The sequence below is a fragment of the Hirsutella rhossiliensis genome (assembly GCF_020360975.1).
Source record: "Hirsutella rhossiliensis strain HR02 chromosome Unknown scaffold00004, whole genome shotgun sequence".
NCBI lineage: Eukaryota > Fungi > Ascomycota > Sordariomycetes > Hypocreales > Ophiocordycipitaceae > Hirsutella > Hirsutella rhossiliensis.
This window is the reverse complement of record NW_025408670.1, coordinates 5,473,202-5,492,888: the sequence shown is the minus strand read 5'-3', so window position 1 is coordinate 5,492,888 and position 19,687 is coordinate 5,473,202. Positions and strand designations below refer to the sequence as shown.

The following is a 19,687-nucleotide window of genomic DNA, read 5'->3' as shown; positions in this document are numbered from 1 at the left end:
CTCGGTAAGATGCATCCCTACCCAATCGGCAAGCATGTCCACAAGAATCCAGACTCGGTCTCCCCCTCACTGGCAATGAATCCACCGCTCGTGATTGCGGTGCACTGCCGACCCCAGAGACCAGGAAGTAGATCCCGTCAGGCGCAGAAGATGCCATAGCTAGGTGCCTGCAGGCCCTTGGATCGTCTGGCTTTTTTCGTCTTCGCTCGCCGCATCATCTATCGCAGACGACCAGTCACAAGCAAACCTGACTGAAGCAGGAAGGCGTCGTGGAACGCACAGGCGACAGAAGTTACGCCTGCGCGGTTCGCATATCGGTCCTTGAGGCGGCCTTGGACCGAATTCGTCGGCTTTGCTCGTCCCCTGCATGGCGGCGGCTCGGCTTTGCTCTTGTGCTTGATCCGGACACACTCCTCACCAATCGACGTCGCTTAGCTGCAGCTTCCGGACTCTTTGTCCCCGATCCTTACTCGGTTTCTCGGTCCGGTTCTGATGGAACGTCGGCAGTCGATCATTGCCTGGATGAGGACCACGTTAGTTCAACTTTCCGCCGCCGGCGACGGTGGCTTTGGGCTTGCCTTCTTGGTCTTCGCTTTGTTGCAGATCATAGTTAAGGACAAGATTCTTGATGCGCTGCTGTTCTTCCTTCTCTGCCTGTTGTTGGGATTTCATGGCAATCGCAAATGTTGAGTCTGACGGCAGCTCCACCGTTCGTGTCTGCTTCCGTGTCAGCACATGAGTTTCCCTTTTGCTACCGGTGTGCAGCTGCCTAACCTGCTGACGATTGCCCCTCTTTGTCAAAAGCGAAAAGGCCATGGTGTTGCCCGGGGGAGCACCCTCCTCGCCCTGCGACGTCGACGTGGCTAGATCGCGATTCTTGGGCCGCACGGGTAGTGGCACGTCAAATAGCTGCTTGCGTTCGAACTTGCGGGACTCGAGGCTCTCGGCCATCATCCTGGCGTACTCCCGCTCAAACTCCGCCTCGTCCTGAGGATCAATCGCCTCCTCTTGTCGAGTGACGATGATTGCTTCTTCGTTGAAATCACTCTCGTGCGCAGAATCGTCTTCATCTTCTTGCTGTCCAGGGGTCAGCCGGCTGATGTGCTGGGATATGAAGCACAAGTTGCCCACCTCGACTTCGTCTTCGTCCGAGACGCTTTCGTCTTCGCCATCACCGTACGGTTCGACGTCGTCCACGTCTCCATTTTCGTCGTCGGATGACATACCGCTCGTCGCCTCGTCTGGCTCAATGGCTTTGTCGGCCCCGGCTGTTTTTTGGTCCTGGGCAATAGCGAGCTGGAAAGCTTTCGTCGCCTCCTCTAAGCTGGCAGCGAGCTTCCACTGCGGTCGAGTAACCGCGAGGATGTCTTGCACGACGAATTCCATTTCCATTGGAAGAGACGCCTTGGTATGGACATAGTACTGAGAACACCGCAGTTAGATTTGAAGTTCGTGCAAGGCGCTCAAGGTTAGACGCACCTGAAAAAATGACAGAAAAGAGTCCAGCTTCTTTCCTGCAGCTCCTCGGTTGAAGAACATCCCACACGTCTCCAGGATCGTGGCGATGAGACGAATTCGGAAGAAGTCGTCCGGCGGGTCGAAAGGGTTTAACCGCCCAGGGACAGGCGGACCACCTGTAAGGTGTCAACTGGGTCAACTGGGGGCACCTACGCTTGCTACGCTCTGCCGACTCACCGTATCCAAATGTCATAATCTTGTACATTGTGTCGAATATCACGGGATGCTCTAGCATCCGGTAATTGTAAAGCTCTCCCAGGTATTTCACTTCTGCGATGCGACGTTGGAAGAAGCGGAAATCATTCTGCTCCAGGCCAAAGCTCACAGACTCGATGACGCTGTCGATGACCTTGACGACAAAGTCCGGGTGATGGCGGTGCAGGGCGCTCAAAAGAATCCCCAGAAGATGAATGTTTCCGTACTTGACTTTCCCTGGCTTGGAAAAGACTTTTTCCAAGATAGCAACGACCTGGAAGCCGGCGTCAGTGACGAGTTCAACATCCAGTGCGGATCAGGGGCCAAGATTCTCACGTCTGTTTCCTCCCAATGAAACCTTCGAATCTGCTTCAAAATCTTGCTGTAGTTCCTTTTGGTCAGGTCACCGTAGACCAGTTTTCGAATAAAGAGTTCCATTGGCGTGCGCTCCTTTTGCTCGATTGCGGGTCTCTCGGGCGGGTCCACGTAGTAGACAGCGTTGTCGATGAGCATCCTTTCGGGCTGGCCGATGTGCTGCACCGATTTTTTCCGCTGAAGAGTCTCCAAGAAGCTGGCCATGCGCGGAGCGGTGTCTGGGTTCTTGAGCAAGTATCGACCGCAGTTCTCGATCAAGTTGCAGAGGATCTCAATGTTCATCCGGGAAAATTCGTCGAGACTGACTTTGAGGCAGTGGAACACGACGTGCTCCGGGACAACGCCAAACTTGGTCAGCTCTGCAAGATATCGAATGTTGCTGAGCCGTACTTGGCCAAGGAAGTCCTTTTCCTTGCGCCGCTGCAAGCTACGGAATTCGGCATCGAGATAGTCCACGAGCCCCTTGGGGACGTCGGGCATGTATCGACCAAGTGTGGCAACGAGTCGTGACCATGAAGGGAGCAAGTCGCTTCGGCCCTTGGGGACCTCGGTCAAGGCCTTGACCAGGCGATTGCGGGAAGCTTTGGAGTTGAGAAAGCAAAAGTCGACGGCGGTTTGGTCAATGACTTCTTTGTTGGAGAGCTCGGGTAGACGCGCCAGCAATGCATCAACCTGAGCCCCGATTGTCTTATTTGCAATAGCCATGGACTGTTCATCTGCGGCTTCAGTTGCCTTGTTGTTTTCTGCGGTCTCAGGGGCTTCGACCCTTTTCCCGACCTGCTCATCCGCATCCGTCTTCTTCTTCCGCCCATCTTCGAGGAGAATCGGGGGGACCTTGCCTTTCAGGTCCACCAGGTTCTCGTAGAAACGTCGCTCGTCCTCGTCTGCCCAGATTCCTGGGCCTTCGCCCATCGATCGCAAGTAGTCGCTCGTCTTTACAAGACCAATCGAACCGCTCGATGTCGCCAGCGGGTCATCGGAATCCTTCAATTCTGGCATGTCGGCACCGATGACATCGGCAATGACTTGAGCGTTGGAGACCATCCTATCCTGGGCCTTGACCAGTCTCTCGTAGTTTGCTTGGCGGTCCTCAAAAACCTCGCCAGATTTGACGTAGGCTTCGGCGTTCCTGCGAGCCTGGGACTGAATAGACTTTTGGTCTCGGATCAAATGTGCCGTCACGTCATCAAAGTATCGTTGCAGCACGCTTCGGAAGCGCTCGGCTACATCTTGTGGCGTGAAGGGGTGTTCTGATATAGATGACTCGAGGGCATCCTCGGCTTCTGGAGGTACTCCAGTCGTTGCATTGGCGACGCCATCCTCTTCAATCGTCTTTCGCCCCTCGGACCCTGCCGTTTTGACACCAAGAATATCCCAGCTGAAAGCTTTGACGAACACGACTAGCAAGGGCAGATTGGCATGCTCCCGGTCATGCCCCAGCAGATCCTTGAGAACCTCGAGAGGGAACGGTTCGGTGTTGCTACCCTTGTTGGAACTTCCGCGTGCTTTGAGTTCGGCGGTCTTGCTGGTAGCGCCCTTTGTCGCATCGTCGGGCTTGGTCGCGTCATCCAGAGTTCGGAGGACGCCAACCAGCCAGAGTTCGGTAATGACGCGCAAAAGAGATCTCTGACGGGTGATTCGCTCCTTTTCTTCCTTTTCGCGGGCTTCTGGGGCCAGAGTCTTGAGAAAGCTTTTGTCGGGCGTGGCCATTCCCTTGCCGAGTAGCCAGGCGAGATATTCGGTGAACTCAGCCGGACCGAAGCGTTGGTGGAGGGCGCTTACGATCTCGACGCCAGCCTCAATCTCCCCTGGCGACTTGAGTTTGCAGAGACCCTCGTAGCAGGCGGAGACAATTTCTGAGAGGTATTTATGCAAGCTCAAGGTGCGGATGTCTTGCAGAAAGGTACCGAGGGTTGCGGAGGTGACTGCCGTTCGCAGTCGTTTGATGAAAGCCGTGTTCTTCTTGAGGGACGAGTCGAGTGCGCCGCCGACGGGAGATAGACCTAGACGTCAAAATTTTAGCATCCCGAGTGCGCTTCATTTCCCTTGTCCTCATGCTTGTATATGCGCGTGCTTTCTCGCTGGGAAGAGAAAGGGGGTGCCAACCGTTGTCGCCGGACCAAGCCCTCTCGTTGAGTGAGCGCAGCTCTTCTGCAGAGCAGTCAGCGAGAGAAAAGAGCAGAGACGGAGGTGCACAGCTTACGTTTTCTGGCGCGGTCCATGGCAGCGCAATGGGGACGGGTTCGCGATGGGCAAAGATGGGAGACACACACGGACGCGGCCACGAAACGTCGTGTATCGCCCTGACGAGCGATCCTTTGGCAACGCGATGCGAGTGAGCATAAGATAAGTTAGGTGGTAAGTTGCTTGCTGGGGTAGCGAGAGGCCACAGGTGTTGAGTGCTTGAACCGTAAGGGCTGCCAAGAGGTGGTGCAGCTTGGGGAGTCGTCGCTCTGCGAGGATGGATTGGCCGCCCCCACCGCCTAAGGTACCTCTCTGTACAGGTCCTCAGATTCAGCACGGTAGGTACCTAGATACCAGGGCAGTAATGATTAATCAGGCGCTTCTTTGACAGCGAAAAGATGCGTGACCAAGGTACTAGGTACATGTTAAAAAGGTAAGGTAGGTAATTAGGTAGGTAAGGTGGGTAAGGTAGGTAGCGGCAAAAGATGGGAGGGCCGGGGGGCAAACGAAGAGGAGTCAATTCAATTCTCTCTACGATACCTTGGTACTATCCTCCTATACAAGTGTAGCGGAACACCTAGGTAGGTAGGTAGTCATTATTCTAAGAGGGAACCTAGCATCTATTATACGTTTTATATCTTCCAATTATAAGTTGGTTATTGGTAGCAAGGTACGTACATCCTACTACGGAGCATTCGTGCGCCAGATGCAGTTGGCATTTGCGAAGAATAAAAAATAAAAAAAACCCCCAGGCCTCCTTTCATTCCTTGGTTTCAACTCTGCCATTCTTGGCTGTGGATCCGGTCGGCCGGTACAGGCCCACGAATCCCGACTGTGATTACTAAGGTACCTACGTACTGTGCAGTAGGTACGTACCTGAGGTACCATGGAAGTAAGACAAAGCATGTACAACTCGGTGCCGAACTGCCGAAAACCCGAGCCATTCTCTAATGACGTAGGCGCGAGCTCCCTTGCGGTTACTAACTGGCCCCGCGGGACCAGCACGTGCTTTGTCCAAGGATATTTCCAAACCTCCCCTCGTCCTCTTATTATCCTTTCCTCCCACGACTTATCTCCTTTTCTCCCACGGCTTATCTCCCTCTCTCCCACGACTCTCGGACCCCCCAATCGGACTCGACGCCTTGCGCCCCCTCCATGTGATCGACTCTACTGGTCAAAGATTGTAGGCCAATGAGGCTCGGATAACTGACGCCCGGCAGTGCGACCTACCATCAGGCCATGTTTTCTTTGCGACGCTCCGTCGACGACATGTGTGTCTCGTCGTCCCGTCCGGGGAAGCCACAGCGACTCCGGGCAGGCGAGACAGCCAAGCTTCCTGTACGGAGTCGGTTACCGGCAGACCAGTCCCCTGCCGCCACTTTCTCCAGAGCCTTTGTCTTCTCGAGCGACCGCGACTTGCAAAAGGCATGTCGCTCGAGCGCGCGCCCGCGCACCCGAGCGGACGCTTGCAAGCTCCCGATTGAGCCGGCTGGTCAAGAGGTGGTGGCTATGGCGGCGTCAGCGTCGACGTCGACGTGCGGCGCATCTCCGCTGATACCTGATACGGGCAGTCTTTATCGGCTCGCCTAACCCGCCACACTAATGAGTCTTCGCTCCTTCGCAAACCTCGTTGGAACTTGTCCGTCTCGACTCTTTACGTGACCATGCGGGAATTTTCTAGGCGGCTTCAGAGGGCCCGCCGGCGCCGGAGCCATCGGTGTCGTCCACAGCCCCTCTTTGTCAGGATATAAAGATTCATTTAGCCTTGCCCCCGTCGTTGGCAGATGTCTTGTCTCTCGCCATGGACCGACTCTCGACGACGTCCCGGCCCTTGCCAGTACAATCGCCCCTTTGTCTCGAAGATAGCGGCGTTCGGATGTTTAATACCCTTTTCCCCCCCAGCCCCCCCCGAACGGTCAAGCCATGTCACAGTGGCAGTGGCGACGACGGGAGTACGCAGGGTCCTTTACCTTCACCTCCAATCCTCGACGATCCATCCCAGCTGCCTCCCATCTATCCCCTGCCGCCCCGCGTTCGTCCCAAGTCGGTGCTGGCTGCAGACCTCGAGACGCCAGACAGCCATGTGACGCGAGATGCACGCCTCATCCGCCTCACCGGCCTTCATCCCTTGAACGCCGAGGCTCCGTTAAGCGACCTTTTCGACGAGGGGTTCCTGACGAGCGAAAACCTCCACTACGTGAGGAACCACGGCCATGTTCCCCAATGCCAGGACCGTCATGTCTGCGATTGGACGTTTTCCGTAGAAGGCATGGTCGCTCATCCCTTCGCCCTCAGCCTGAGGGACCTCATTGCCACCTACGATCAAGTAACCGATCCAGTCACTCTCGTGTGTGCGGGCAATAGGCGGAAAGAGCAAAACGTGATTCGCAAATCCAAAGGCTTTTCCTGGGGCCCTGCCGGCCTCTCGACGGCTCTGTGGACTGGCACGCCCATCAGGGACCTGCTCGCTCGGGCCAAACCCCTGAGGGGCGCCAAGTATGTGTGCTTGGAAGGCGCAGACAAACTCTCCAACGGCCACTACGGCACTTCCGTCAAGCTCAGCTGGTGCATGGATGTGCAAAAGGGTATCTTGGTGGCCCACAAGATGAACGGGCGCGCCCTCCACCCAGACCACGGGAAGCCCCTCCGCGCCGTCGTTCCTGGGCAGATTGGCGGACGCAGCGTAAAGTGGATGAAGAGGATCGTTGTGACGGCCGATCCCAGCGACAACTGCTATCACATCTACAACAACCGAGTGCTCCCAACCACCGTGACTCCAGAGGCCAGCGCAGACTTGCCCGAGACCTGGAGGGACGAAAGATATGCAATCTACGACCTCAACGCCAACAGCGCCGTCTGCTATCCGGCACATGACGAAAGAATATCCTTGGTGGACGGGGCGAGCATGTACAAGATACGAGGCTACGCGTACGGCGGTGGCGGCAGACGCATCACCAGAATGGAGCTCACCCTCGACAGAGGCAAGACGTGGAGGCTGTCGAACATGGACTATCCAGAAGACAGATACCGAGCTGTACCTGAGACCGAGACGCTTTGCGGTGGCAAAGTGGACGCTTGGTGGAGAGACACGTCTTTCTGCTGGTGCTTCTGGGAAGTCGACATCGCCGTGGCCCAGCTGGAGGCTGCGGGTGACATTATGGTCCGGGCCATGGACGACGGGCTCATGGTACAGCCTCGGGACATGTACTGGAGTGTACTGGGGATGATGAACAACCCCTGGTTCAGAGTCGTGATCCACAAGGAGGGAACCACTCTGAGATTTGAGCATCCCACCCAGCCCGGCCTGATGCCAGGTGGCTGGATGGAAAGGGTGAAGAAGTCCGGTGGCAACCTCGCCAATGGCTCCTGGGGAGAAAGGATGGCGGGCGGCCGGGGGGAGAAAGCGGTGCAGCAATTGGCGGAGACAAGGATACAAATGACCAGCCTTCAAATCGACCGGCTCATCACCTTGGATGAGCTCAAGGACCACGGAGACGAGACACGCCCTTGGTTCGTCGTCGACGGCAACGTGTACGACGGCGCGCCGTTTCTGGACCGGCATCCCGGCGGCGCCGCCTCGATAGCCGGCGCGGCTGGCCAAGACGCAACGGAGGAGTTCATGGCCATCCGTACGTTCTTCTCCATTTCCGCAGCGTGTGCACTGGGCCCGTTGTCAAAAGACCTTCAGAGCTGACTTCCATTTCCAGATAGCGAAAACGCAAGGGCCATGATGCCGGAACACCACATAGGGAGACTCGACGAGGCAGCACTTGCTGCACTGTCGGACAAGGTCGAGGAGAGCGACCCCAGTCGTCCTGTCTTCCTGGATCCCGGCGCATGGACCAAGGCGGTACTACAGGAAAAGGTCAATGTCTCGGCAGACACAAAGCTATTTCGCTTCAGGCTCGACCATAAGCGTCAGGTGGTTGGCTTGCCGGTCGGCCAGCACCTCCTAATGCGTCTCCGCGACCCGGCCTCACGGGAGGACATCATCCGCGCCTACACGCCGATATCCGACGGCGCGGATCAGGGCGTCCTGGACGTGCTTGTCAAGATTTACTACAACACTTCCGAGCGCCAAGGGGGCAAGATGACGCAAGCGTTGGACGCCATCCTCGTGGGCCACTTTGTCGACTTCAGGGGCCCTCTGGGTAAATTCCAGTACCTCGGCAAGGGCCTCTGCTCCGTGTCGGGGAGGCAACGCAAGGTGCGGCGCTTCTACATGATCTGCGCCGGCTCCGGCATCACACCCATCTTCCAGGTGCTGCGAGCCTTGTCCGCGGACCAGCATGATGCAACCGAGTGTACCCTGCTGGACGGGAACCGCATCGAGGAAGACATTCTCTGCCGCGCGCAGCTGGAGGACATGATGGGTCGGTCCAGGCACAGCCGGCGGCTGCGGCATACTCTGACGCGGCCATGCCCGACTTGGACAGGGCGCAGGGGCCGCATCGACAGGGCCATGGTTGAGGCCGAGATTGGGCCTCGCGACACCGAAGGGGGCGACATGGTCCTCCTGTGCGGGCCCGAGAAGTTGGAGAGGAGCATGCGTGACATTCTCTCCACCATGGGCTGGACAGACGACCATCTTGTCGTTTTCTGAGGCTTTGTTGGGAGAGAGACGCAATTGGTAGTATATTCGTCGGTGCAGGGAGGAGCCGGAGTATCTGAAGAGACAGTATCCACAACGAGTTTGATCTGGAGCTATCTATGGGCTACTATGTGTAGTGAACAGGATAGGAAGAGTCATATCAAGACTTGACGCACTCGTCGTCGTTCCTCACTTGCCTTGGCCATTTGACCGCAAAGTTTCATTGTTCTAATCCGACACGAAGCCCTCCGCCTTGATCAAAGCCTCATGACGAGCTCTCGCCTGCCCCTCGTGGGGGTTCCTCAGCCCCAGACTCATGTGCAGGCGGATTCGGGGTATAGTAGGCCGAGACTGCGATCGCAATGTAGAGAATGACGAGGAGGAATCCTTCGAGATAGTTGCTCTTCTGATCCTGAAGGAATCGACCGACGGTGAGGATGGCTAGGATCAGCATCACGAGGTTGAAGAGATCGAAGCTGAGGTCCATGCCCCTGTCGAGGCCCCAGCCGATAATGACGGTCAGGGGCGCATTGAACAAAGCCGTCTGCAGCGTCGCGCCGAGGACATGTGAGAGGGCAAAGTTCATTTGGTTATCCCAGGCCTCGTCAATGGCGGTGAGGTGCTCAGCAAACTTCTCGACCAACGGAACGAGGATCAGGCCCATGAAGGCATCTGAGACACTGGAGCTGGCGATGATGTGCTCAATCTGGGCAACGAGGGTGACTGCAATCAGGGTAACGACGGCTATTGCGACGACGAGAGCGGCGACACATTCCGTCATTGTGAGCTTGGCCTTGGCCTCGTCCTTGTGCCTGTCGTGGTCCCGGCGCTCGTCATACTCGAAAATGGCGGCGTAGATGCCATGGTGGGTTCGGGCCTGGAACACGACGTAGACGCAGTAGGATACGATGAGCAAGATGGATATGACGCGGGAGATGCTGAGTGATCTGGCGTTGAGCTGCTGCTCCGTTTGTCCCGGTCCAGAAGCCAGGCTCAGTCGAAAAGCCGTGGGCACAGCCAGAGCAACGCCACTGCCAGGGACGACGTCAGTTCAACCTCCATATTGAAGCTCTCCCGATTCCTCGTGCCCGGCCGAGGGAAAGGCACAAAGACAAGGCAATGCCGGATGAAGATTGCGAGAGTCAATCAATGGCAACGTACGCTGTAAGTAGCAGGCCGCTGCCCGCCTCGCTGATGGCCTCGCTAAAGGTCTGCTCTTCGCGACGCAGCCCTCCAACAAAAAAGCACAAGCCCAAACAGAGTAGCATGGTGGCGAGGATGGAGCCGAGAATGGCGGCCTTGATGACGTAGAACTGATCCTTGGACAGCAGAACCGTGAAGAGGATGATTTCCACGACAGAGCCGCAGCTATAGCAGTTTATCAAGGTCAGCCGCTTCGAGCAAGAGGCTTCCTCCCGTACACCAGCAGGCCATCAAGCGAGACTCACGTCACTTCAGCGAGAACCCCGGCCACATGCGGCACTTTGCGAGCAAACTCTTGTCCGGCGAAACCAATGAGGTTGGCGCATGGAACCATAGCAATGTATGCGAGGGTGAAGACGAGAACATGATGGCTCGGCAGAGTGTCTACAAGACAGGACAAGTCAGCCTGGCACGCTGCGGCGGCTGGGAGAAAAGGGGAGAGCAAAGAGCGCAGGGACTGACATCGCACGGCCAGGGCAGTGGGCACGACAGGCCAGAGAAGGCTGCACAGGGCGCTGGCCCTGCTGGTGGAGCGACAGGCGATGCGAACGAAGTGCCATGGGTGAATGCCGCGGCGCCCGCTCTCACCGGCGGGCCTGATGGCAGTCGACTGTGACTTTTCGCCCTGTTGCTTCTTCACCATGTACTGAGTGAAGTTGCATGGAGCCGCGAGCTTGCCTTCGCTGACGTCCGCGTGGACGCCATCGCCCGTGGTCGCGGGCTGCTCCTCATCGCCTTGCTTTCGTGACCGACGGGGCGAGAGGCAAGTCATGGGCCGCCTGTCGGGAACGACGAGCGTCGTTGAGCATGCAAACTTTGGACTTTTCCTCGCGGCTCGGGCGTGTTGGCGACAGTCTTGCTCGTCTGGCCGGGAACGGGGCCCAGGACGATGTGATGGTGAGGCTCGCGCTTGATGTCGACCCCCTGCGTAGACCCAAGGCAACGTCTGAGCCAGGGAGGAAGGAGAGTCGCCCTGCTGCAGGGGTATGAAGTCATTGGCGAGGAGGGCTGGTATTTGGGCACGGAGCAGCCCTTGGGCATGGACGACGTCTTGGAGCCGAGACAAGGACCCATGTGTCGAGGGTTGTCGCTCCCTTGGTACAGTACGGTACTGTACAGTACGTAGCAAGAGCATGTGTTGGGTTCGGAGAGATGTTGGTTGGTCCGGACCGTGAGGTGCGACAAGGCGCCCAACGTCGTCGTACCTGTACGGAGTATAATAATGAGGTGTGCAAGTTAGAGTACACCCAGGGTTCGAGGCACAAAAATGAAGCCCCCGTGCTCCGTGCTGCAGTATGTGTTCCCAGCGGTTCGTCTACGACAGCACTAGGTAAGTAGCCATTTCAAATCTCGACACAGGCTTCTTCCACATACTCCACCACGCAGTGTACCGCACGCGATTGCCCCTGATACACTGGCCAGCACGCCCTGCGACAGTGCTGTCGAGACCACGTCCGGAGCGCTGCAGATCCATGCAGATCCATGTAATCACCATCCTCCCTTCCCGTCTTTCGTCTTGTTGGTCTCGGCCTCGCCATTCCGCAGCACCGCCTGCCTTCTCACAACCGGCACTGTCTGCGCTGGCACAACCGTCTCGATTCCCGCGGGGCTGTGGTCCTCGGGGCCCATGGGCAATTCCCCGGCCTTGATGTCCAGGTTCAAGAGGCTTCGCAGCACCACCCGACTGCCGGCCTTACTCATCACCTCGTTGGACTGTTTGCACATCTCAGACGCAACGCACCCCGTGCATCCTCGCTGGCAGTGGCACGCTTCCACCCGCTGCAGCGCCACTCTGAGCAGGCTGTCGATGTGGTCAAAGGCCTTTGTGCTGATCCCGGACCCATTGGCCCCCCCCTTTGCATCGTAAAACGTCAACCTCGCCGGCCGCTTCCTCTGCGTCTCCTTTTGGGCAAACTCCTTGAGCGCCACCTTGCACTCGGTCCGCACGTCTTCGGGCATGCTGATGACAAACGTCGGCAGCAAGCTCATGACTGCGTGCTCGGCCGCGTGGATGGCCGCTGCAGAGTTCAGCTGCCGCTCCTGGAGGATGTCGAGCGCTCGCTTCGGCACGTCCAGCCACATGCCCTTGCTATATCGGATCACGGGCGGGTTGTCCACTTGAACGGCGTCCAAAACCCGGCCCTTCTTGTCCACCTTGAAGTATCCAAACACATTCTGCTGGATCCTGATGGTGCCGTGGTATGCCTGTGACAGAGACGACGGTAGAGTGCGGATCGCTTCCGTTTCCGTTGGATCAATGTCGGTAAAATCCCGCTGCGTCGTGGTCCAGTCCACCGCAACCTTCTCCACCTTGGCCAGCAGTCTATCTGGCAGAAAGTCTCGGACGAGGTACGTGTTTCCTTGATGAAGGAATATGGCACCATCGTAGATTGTAAAAGTCGCCCTGGAAGCCTCCAACTCCTCCAGGACCACGTTTCTTCCGTTTGTGATGTCGACAATGGCAAAGTGCTCGTCTTCCGTGTCTCGGATGGCCACATATCGTGATGGCCTGGGGCGAAACCGATCATGGCAATGATAAAACCCCGTTTCGCCCCTCACCAGTCTCTCCCCGCATATCTCGGCTAGGTCCTGGCCAAAGTACTGGGCATCTTGCTCCGGCCTGATGGGCATCTCGTGCGCTGCGCACTGGATGTGGCCTTCTCGGACCAGCATGTTTTCAAGGTCGACCCGGAGCTCCGCATTGGGCCGTGTGAACAGCTCGTCCGGGTTCTGCATGAAGTGTTGGTCGGTCGGGAAACAGTCACCGACAAGGATCGAGAGAGAATCCTTGTTGCGCCGTCCCGCCCGGCCGCTTTGCTGGCGCAGATTGGCAATCGTGTAGGGAAACCCCCAAGTCATGACGCAGTCGAGGGTGCCAATGTCGATGCCCAACTCCAGGGCTGTCGTTGCAACGATGCCCAGGAGCTTTCCTTCAAACATTTCGGCTTCGATCCTCCGACGGTCAGGAGCCGTATAGCCCCCGCGATACCCCATGACCAGGTTAGCGCACTCTGGGCGGCCAAGTGATTGCAGCTCCTGTTTGACGGCACTGACCAACGCCTCGCACTGGGCGCGAACGCGGCAGAAGGCTATGATGCGGACGCCTCTCAACATTAGGGCGCAGAACAAACGTGCGCACTCAAGCTTGGCGCTACCACGACCGCTGGTGGGGTCGCCGGGGTCCTTGAACGGAGTATTCCAACACAGGAATTCCTTGCGCCCCGATGGGGAACCGTCATAGTCGATGAGACGCACATTTTCGACGCCAAACACTGTTTCGAAGTGCTCCTTGGGATTCGCGACGGTGGCAGAGCAGGATATAAACGTGAGTCGTCGGTTGCCGACGGCAGCACACACTCGCCTCAGTCTCCGCATGATGAAGGAAACATGAGAGCCCATCTGCCCGTTATAGTAATGAAGTTCATCGACTAATTTGCCCTGTCAAAAACAACGCCGCATGTCCTGGGAAGAGGACAACTCACCTACCACATGCTTCAGATTCTTGAGGAAAGTCCTCCATCTCTCCTCCTGGGGGAGGATGGTGACGTGAAGCATGTCGGGGTTGGTGAAGAGAATTCTCGCCTCATCTCTTATGGAGTTCCGCGCACTCATCGGGGTGTCGCCATCAAACGTCTCGACGACAGTGTCCTCAAATCCCGGCATCCATGCCATCATTTCCTTCAAGCTCCGCCTTTGGTCCTGAGCTAAAGCCTTTGTGGGAAAAATGTACATGGCTCTTGAGTTGCAATCCCCCTCCAGGGCGCGCAGCACCGGAAGCTGGTATACCAGCGACTTGCCAGAGCTGGTGGACGTTGCGACGACGATGTTTTGCCCCTGGTGGAGGGCATTCAGTGCCTCTGTTTGGTGTGCGTAGAGTTGTGTGATGCCCTTGGCATTGTATAGAGCATTCACCAAGTTCTGGCTGAGTAGGAATCCGAGGTTGCCGTAGACGGGCTCCTGCGGCTCAAATACCCGATGCCCGTCGGGCACGATTTGTCCAGTGTACCAGGGACTATCCTTGAGCTCCTGAACGATCTCAGGGACGGACTTGCGTTCCCTGGGGATGTCGTCGGGAATGGCGCCCAGCGCCCGCTCCTGGTCATCGTTGTCTTTCAAGGAAGGCCTTGGGGTCATAGCCTCGGCTCGGCGCCGGAGAGTCTGGTGCGGATCCAATTGTTGTTCCGTGCAGCTGTTTAGAAACAGATTGACAGCGTTGGTAAACCTATGCTCCCTGCGTTCAATCAACTCTGCCATCTGTTTCTGGCTGTAGACGGGCATCTTCAACTCTTCTTCTCGCAGTCTCCGGTTGGGCCGCGTGGCCTCTCCGGTCTTCTTATCTCGGACCTGGCGCTTGAGATCCCCATCGACGAACTCAAAGACCAAGACCTTCGTTGTGGCGGGAGCGGCCTCGTCGAGGGTTTCGCGACCGGACCATCCGCCGACAGACGCATCGTGAGGTGGCGCTTGCGATCTCGAGGAGCCGGACGCTTTGAACATATCGTCCCTCTCTGAGCTTCGGATGTCAAGCTGCAGCGTCAGCTCGTCCACGTAGGCAAATCTGACACCTTCTGGGCGTAGGGCTACGACCATTGCCACTTCCTCGATTGTCAGTTGCCTCTTGGTGTGAGACTCAACGGCCGGTTTGATTGTGTCAAAGGTTGTTGCCAGGTGTTTGCGTGTGCAGCAGAACGTGAAAACGAGGTTCAGCGCCTTGTGCGTTCGCGCAAAGGCCTTGAATGAGGGCGGCCATTCCACTAGACATTCGACGATAGCCGTGGCGTGCCGTTTCAGGGACGGTTTATGAGGTCCCTTTGTCTGCCGGCCAGTGGGCTTGTCGGTAGAAGAGAGGGGCTGTGCTTGCGGATCTGCCGCAGCTCGCTCCAGCTCCGCTGAGGACCGTTTTCGCTTTCCCCGGGAGGCCTGGCTGGGGGCTGTTGAGGATGTACTGGGCGGCAGATCAAGACTGTCCATGACTCCAACTTTAGCGCGATGTTACATGGTGGTTTCCCTGTCTTCTTCTGCTTCTGTTGCAGCTCGGGGTTAGAAGGGGACAATGGATGCTCACGAGTGTCACCGTTGCATGTACGCGTCGGCCGAGGACTGAGCGACTCGCACATGGCGATGTCGCGGAATTGGCGCCTGGTCACGTGCAGCGCCTTTACTGTAGGTCCTGGTCCCAGCGATCATCCCGTCCTCAGCCACCACCAGGCGTCGCCTTTCCACCGCGCGCCTGGCCACGCGGACGGCCCGGGCAAAAGCGAGGTTTTAACGTTGCAACCTGTCACCGCATGTGAAGAACCGAATGAGGCGCGGTCTGCAGAGGCCTCGGCAGCCATTGTGCCCGCTATTCACGCGACCTCGCTCTGCAAGGAGTACAATGTATATCCTCTATCCGGATTCCCCCTCCGTGAGCATGTGTCTGTAAACAACGGCAATGTACGTACGGTGCCCATCCGCTCTTCTTCAGCATGGCCTTGTCCATCTTATGGTACGACGTGGAGCCAGCCGGCGAGCAGCAACTGGACCTTGGCCCGGCTCGCGATTCCATCTGGCACTACGTCACGCCCTCTTCGCAGCGCTCGCAGGAAAATCAAAGCCAGGCCCTGATTCCGACGGCGGCCATGCGAAGACGCCGCGGGAGCGAGGGAGCTCGAGACTCTTTCAACGGCCACAGCCTTAGTTTCCCCTCAGCTCTTTCTGGACCATGCCGATTTCTCTCATGAAGATCTTGGCGTTGGCGGCGGATGTCTACCAACTACGCGTCAGTGTGAACAAGCATATGGTGGAAAAGAAGAAGCGAGCTTACCCTCATTGTGACGCTGACTGGCTTGGCCTCGGTCCCTTCGAAAGCCGTAAACATAATACCCACGTATTTCAGAGACGTCTTTTGTTGGAATTGCATGGCAGGGACAATGACTGTGTTCAGGATGACACGATGGGTCTGGTCTTGCCGCATAATTAGGCGGGCCACCTTGTGACCTTTGGACTCATCACCGGCCTCGTCGTCTGCTTCGAGCCCAGATGCGTCGAAGCTTCCAGAGATGGGCGCACCGGCCTCGTCAAACTCGACGCAGCCTCGTGGAACGTTGATTTTCAGCATGCCAGCTCCCCGTTCCTTCCATCCGGCTTCCTTGTCAAGGCTAAACATTTTTGCCCTTATCGACACGATGGTCGCTTCTCCGGCTTCTCCATCGTCCACTTCAACTGCAAGGGTGGCCAAGTCAGCACCGCATAGCACGTGACGGAGGGAGATGATTCTGGGGCACCGACCTTTGTGAAGTTTCGTTCTCCTCTTGTCATCTGCCTCCTTGTCGGGTGATGTGGCGCGTAGTGGCTCATCGACCTGGTCTTCGGTCTCTCCCTGCTCCTCGGTCTCGTCATCGCCATCATCGGAGTCGCTGTCTGGGGCTCCAAAGGGCTTGGCGGCTTTCCCGCTCTGGAGTGATTTGCCGCCAGCGGCGGCAAAAGTGGTCAAGGGCTTCGTCGCCGAAAATGCGGAAGCGAAGCCGCCGCCAGTCTTGCTTGCGAACCCGTTGGAGCCTAAAGATAACCCAGCAAAGGGTGAGACGCCACCATTGCTTCCAAATGTCAGTTTGGGGGCGACCGCTGCTGTTTCAGGCTGCAATGCGCCTGAGGACTTTGGAGAAGGAGGAGACGATAATGTTGGTTTGGCCAGCAAGCCGAAAGAGGAGCCATGGGAAGTACTAAGGGCAGCAAAGGCCGACGACCCCTTGGCTAGTTTGCCAAACCCTGTTGTCGCAAATGCGCTTGAGGACGTCTCCGGCGTCTTGTCGCTGCGGGCTGTGGCATCACCGTCATCGTGCGGCACCGCCGGCTGCGCCTCAGGCTGTACAGGCTTCTGGCGCTAGTTGTTAGCAGCACGGCAGTACCAGTGTTCGGGCAGGACGCACCAAGTTCGCATCGCCAGACTCTTCGTCGCGATGCCGCTTCTTCTCGGGCTCGAGTCGCGACGCCCTGTCCTTGGCAGAATCCGTCGAGGCGATGCTGGTGGAATCGCTGTCTTTGGCCTCCTTGTCGCCGTCTAGCTGATCATGCGCCCGCTTCTTCTTTGGCGACGAAACCTTTGTCTTCAAGTCCTCGTTTTGCGCGTCGGATACGTCACCTGCAGGCGATACGGCGCAGACATCGGCCCTTTGTTCGGTAGACGAATCGTGACCAGAATCTCTTGCCGATGGAGGAGGGTCCGATATGGACGACTGCTTGAGCTCTCGACGGGCGGCGCGCATCTCAGCATCTTCGCTGGCTTCCAGATGCGCCAGGTCGTTCCTTGGGCTGGCCGCTCGGTTGTCCCCAGCCATTGCGGGCTACCTACACGAGTGTGCGACGAGCAGGGCGTCGGGTTCGACGAGAAGCGCTACCGAGCGTTCGAGGACGTGGCTCAGTGAGCAAGGTTCGAAGCGCGAAGAGTGTCCAAAGGCGCTGGCGCGCTGCTCGTGGTCTGTCGATGAGTTTCTGAACTTAGCATGCATATGCAGAGACCAAGAGAGGCGAGATCAGTAGATGGTACTAGGTCAAGAAAGGTGAGGCAAGGCACTGGCTCCAACGGGACCTTCGCAGCCCGCTACAAACAGTACAAATTATGGGTACCTACTTGGCCATTCTCCCACTCCTGCAATTTGGTTGGTTCCGTCCGCCTCAAGCTACTACTAGGTAATCAGAGTTAATCAGGGCGTCGTAGCCTTGTAATAGCGCATGCCGGACGGCAGAAAACAGGGATAGCGGCCTTCACCGCCCATGCCTAGAAGAGGGGTAGGCTGCCTGCTAGTGTCTAGGTAGGCGAGAGGAGGTTGAGTGAGTGCCACGATTGCGCCCTACAGCACGGACGCCTTAAGACTGCACGCAGCTGGCTCACGACAACCATCACTTCCCCTGCCAACTTGAAAGCAACAGTCCGATGGTTTGCCCTCCTGCCCGCCCAGTCAAAGATCTCAGCGGGAATATTGATTTGGTATACGCGTCCGAAAAGGCACTCTCCCCTCCCACCCAAGCCTGACTAACTGCCCGCACGGCTTGCAGAAGTTTCCCCTCACCCGTCTGCCATATCTGGCCGCTCAGCGCACGGCTCAGCTGATGAAGCAGAGGCACCCGAGTCCAAGGTAGAAGACGAAGAGCGGGTAGACCGCAAGTGCCACGCGATTCTTGACCACGCCGCTGCCGCCCAAAATGCTCACACCGGCGGCGAGAGACCAGGAGATGAGGACGACGTAGACCGGTATCCGTGCGATCCAATGCAGCCTGAGCGCCGACATGAGGGCAGCCAAGACGAGGGGAAACAAAGTGTAGCCGATGATGCACACGCTCTGTGCAAACGATCTGGAGGTGCAGAGTCATAGTTAGCACACGAGCCTGCGAGCAAGCAACGGCCATCGGGGAGATGCGGCATACATGTTACCGCCTAGGAGCTTGATCTGAAGCGTCACCACAGCTTCGCCAAGCCAAATCATGGCGAAGACGCCGCTGAAGACGGCGTCCTTTTGATCGGGTCGCGCAGTAAAGCTGAGAAGCAGGCTCAGGAGCAGGCAGAATATCAAGGGTCCCCATAAGTCCCAGTCCCGCAACCCAGGGCTCATGTTGCTCTGTAAGAGGGCTTCGGCGTCCATGACGCGACTGGCAAGCCCGGTAAGCTCTTCTCTCGTGCCGGATATGCCAGCGCCACGGATATTGGAATAGGCGCCGCGAAGACCGCCCTCAGAGTCAAACATGGTGCCGCCAAGCAAGTACCTTGGGTAAAGCACCTCTCGTAGTTTTGCCCACACGGCGAGCAGATCGCGGCGAAGTGTCTCCCACACGGTCTCGTCAATCGTGTTCTGCGGTGCTCTCCTGTCCTCACCGGGAATCGACGACGTCAGATAGCTTTCGTTGAGCGGCCGTGATGAGGATCCGGCCCCGATGTTGCCCGCGAGAGGCTGACGGGAAGACTGCGGCGCGAGGGGGTCATCAAAATCGTTCAGGTCGGCTGGGCACGGTGCCAATGTTAGTTGCCAGGTCATCAGGGAACCACCCGAGCCGCATGGAGGGAAATTCTGGTGCAGCTCCACCACATACCATCATCGGGGTCAATCAGTTCGTCGTCTTGTAAGGGCGTGTGGCTATAGTTGCCGCTTCCGCTTGTGGAGGCCATGGTGGACGTGGGTCGGAGCGCGGTTGGCGCGTTCACGACAGCCTTGCGACGTCTGCGTATGCCCTCTTCCTGATGGCCGTAGCGTCTCTGACCGCAGCCTTTGCCCTGCAGATTCGATGAGCCTGGCAGAAGAGTTGACGGAAGCACGGCGTGGTGGGTGACACGTAGGTCGCGCCCGAACTGATTGACAATGATGAGGGTAGAGAGGTGGTGATTTAGAGCGCTGACACACCGTTGCTCGAACTGGCCAGTTTCCAATGCGAGCTCCCTAGTAAATCAGCGAGACGCTACGTAGCGCCTAGTGTTAAGAGAAAAGGAAGGTAAATGATTTTTTTAGTACTTAAAAAGAAAATTCTATTTTTAGAGAGATATATATATATATTTAACTCTTAAATAATTAATTACCTTAAAACTATTTTAATTATTAGATAATAGTTCTTTAACTAAATAATAAGGGGTTTTAAAATTTTATTTTTATA

At 57.1% G+C, this 19,687-nt stretch overlaps 6 protein-coding genes across 6 annotated transcripts; 1 reads left to right on the top strand and 5 right to left on the bottom strand.

Moving 5' to 3' along the window:
- Nucleotides 1-414: 414 nt before the first annotated feature.
- Nucleotides 415-4,310, bottom strand: HRG_04905 (MIF4G domain-containing protein; the record flags this gene model as incomplete). The annotated part of the gene is made up of 11 exons (XM_044863376.1): nucleotides 415-518; nucleotides 579-717; nucleotides 775-1,077; nucleotides 1,132-1,422; nucleotides 1,480-1,634; nucleotides 1,696-1,987; nucleotides 2,050-3,371; nucleotides 3,453-3,543; nucleotides 3,595-4,091; nucleotides 4,195-4,239; nucleotides 4,292-4,310. The coding sequence occupies 11 exons, from the start codon at nucleotides 4,308-4,310 to the stop codon at nucleotides 415-417; spliced, it is 3,258 nt and encodes a 1,085-aa protein (XP_044721990.1).
- Nucleotides 4,311-6,148: 1,838 nt separating this feature from the next.
- HRG_04904 (mo-co oxidoreductase domain-containing protein) lies at nucleotides 6,149-8,875 on the top strand (the record flags this gene model as incomplete). Its single annotated transcript, XM_044863375.1, has 4 exons — nucleotides 6,149-7,603; nucleotides 7,673-7,901; nucleotides 7,980-8,645; nucleotides 8,709-8,875. The coding sequence occupies 4 exons, from the start codon at nucleotides 6,149-6,151 to the stop codon at nucleotides 8,873-8,875; spliced, it is 2,517 nt and encodes an 838-aa protein (XP_044721989.1).
- A 253-nt stretch (nucleotides 8,876-9,128) lies between these two features.
- Nucleotides 9,129-10,838, bottom strand: HRG_04903 (sodium/calcium exchanger protein; the record flags this gene model as incomplete). The annotated part of the gene is made up of 4 exons (XM_044863374.1): nucleotides 9,129-9,894; nucleotides 10,025-10,231; nucleotides 10,312-10,450; nucleotides 10,529-10,838. 4 exons carry the CDS (start codon nucleotides 10,836-10,838, stop codon nucleotides 9,129-9,131), a joined length of 1,422 nt encoding a protein of 473 aa, XP_044721988.1.
- Nucleotides 10,839-11,554: 716 nt separating this feature from the next.
- Nucleotides 11,555-15,037, bottom strand: HRG_04902 (DEAD/DEAH box helicase domain-containing protein; the record flags this gene model as incomplete). The annotated part of the gene is made up of 4 exons (XM_044863373.1): nucleotides 11,555-11,791; nucleotides 11,843-13,504; nucleotides 13,553-14,820; nucleotides 14,890-15,037. The coding sequence occupies 4 exons, from the start codon at nucleotides 15,035-15,037 to the stop codon at nucleotides 11,555-11,557; spliced, it is 3,315 nt and encodes a 1,104-aa protein (XP_044721987.1).
- Nucleotides 15,038-15,742: 705 nt separating this feature from the next.
- HRG_04901 (uncharacterized protein) lies at nucleotides 15,743-17,385 on the bottom strand (the record flags this gene model as incomplete). The annotated part of the gene is made up of 7 exons (XM_044863372.1): nucleotides 15,743-15,814; nucleotides 15,873-16,072; nucleotides 16,118-16,270; nucleotides 16,337-16,606; nucleotides 16,772-16,925; nucleotides 16,978-17,189; nucleotides 17,244-17,385. 7 exons carry the CDS (start codon nucleotides 17,383-17,385, stop codon nucleotides 15,743-15,745), a joined length of 1,203 nt encoding a protein of 400 aa, XP_044721986.1.
- A 765-nt stretch (nucleotides 17,386-18,150) lies between these two features.
- On the bottom strand, nucleotides 18,151-19,208 carry HRG_04900 (yip1 domain-containing protein; the record flags this gene model as incomplete). Its single annotated transcript, XM_044863371.1, has 3 exons — nucleotides 18,151-18,400; nucleotides 18,473-19,043; nucleotides 19,133-19,208. The coding sequence occupies 3 exons, from the start codon at nucleotides 19,206-19,208 to the stop codon at nucleotides 18,151-18,153; spliced, it is 897 nt and encodes a 298-aa protein (XP_044721985.1).
- Nucleotides 19,209-19,687: the final 479 nt, after the last annotated feature.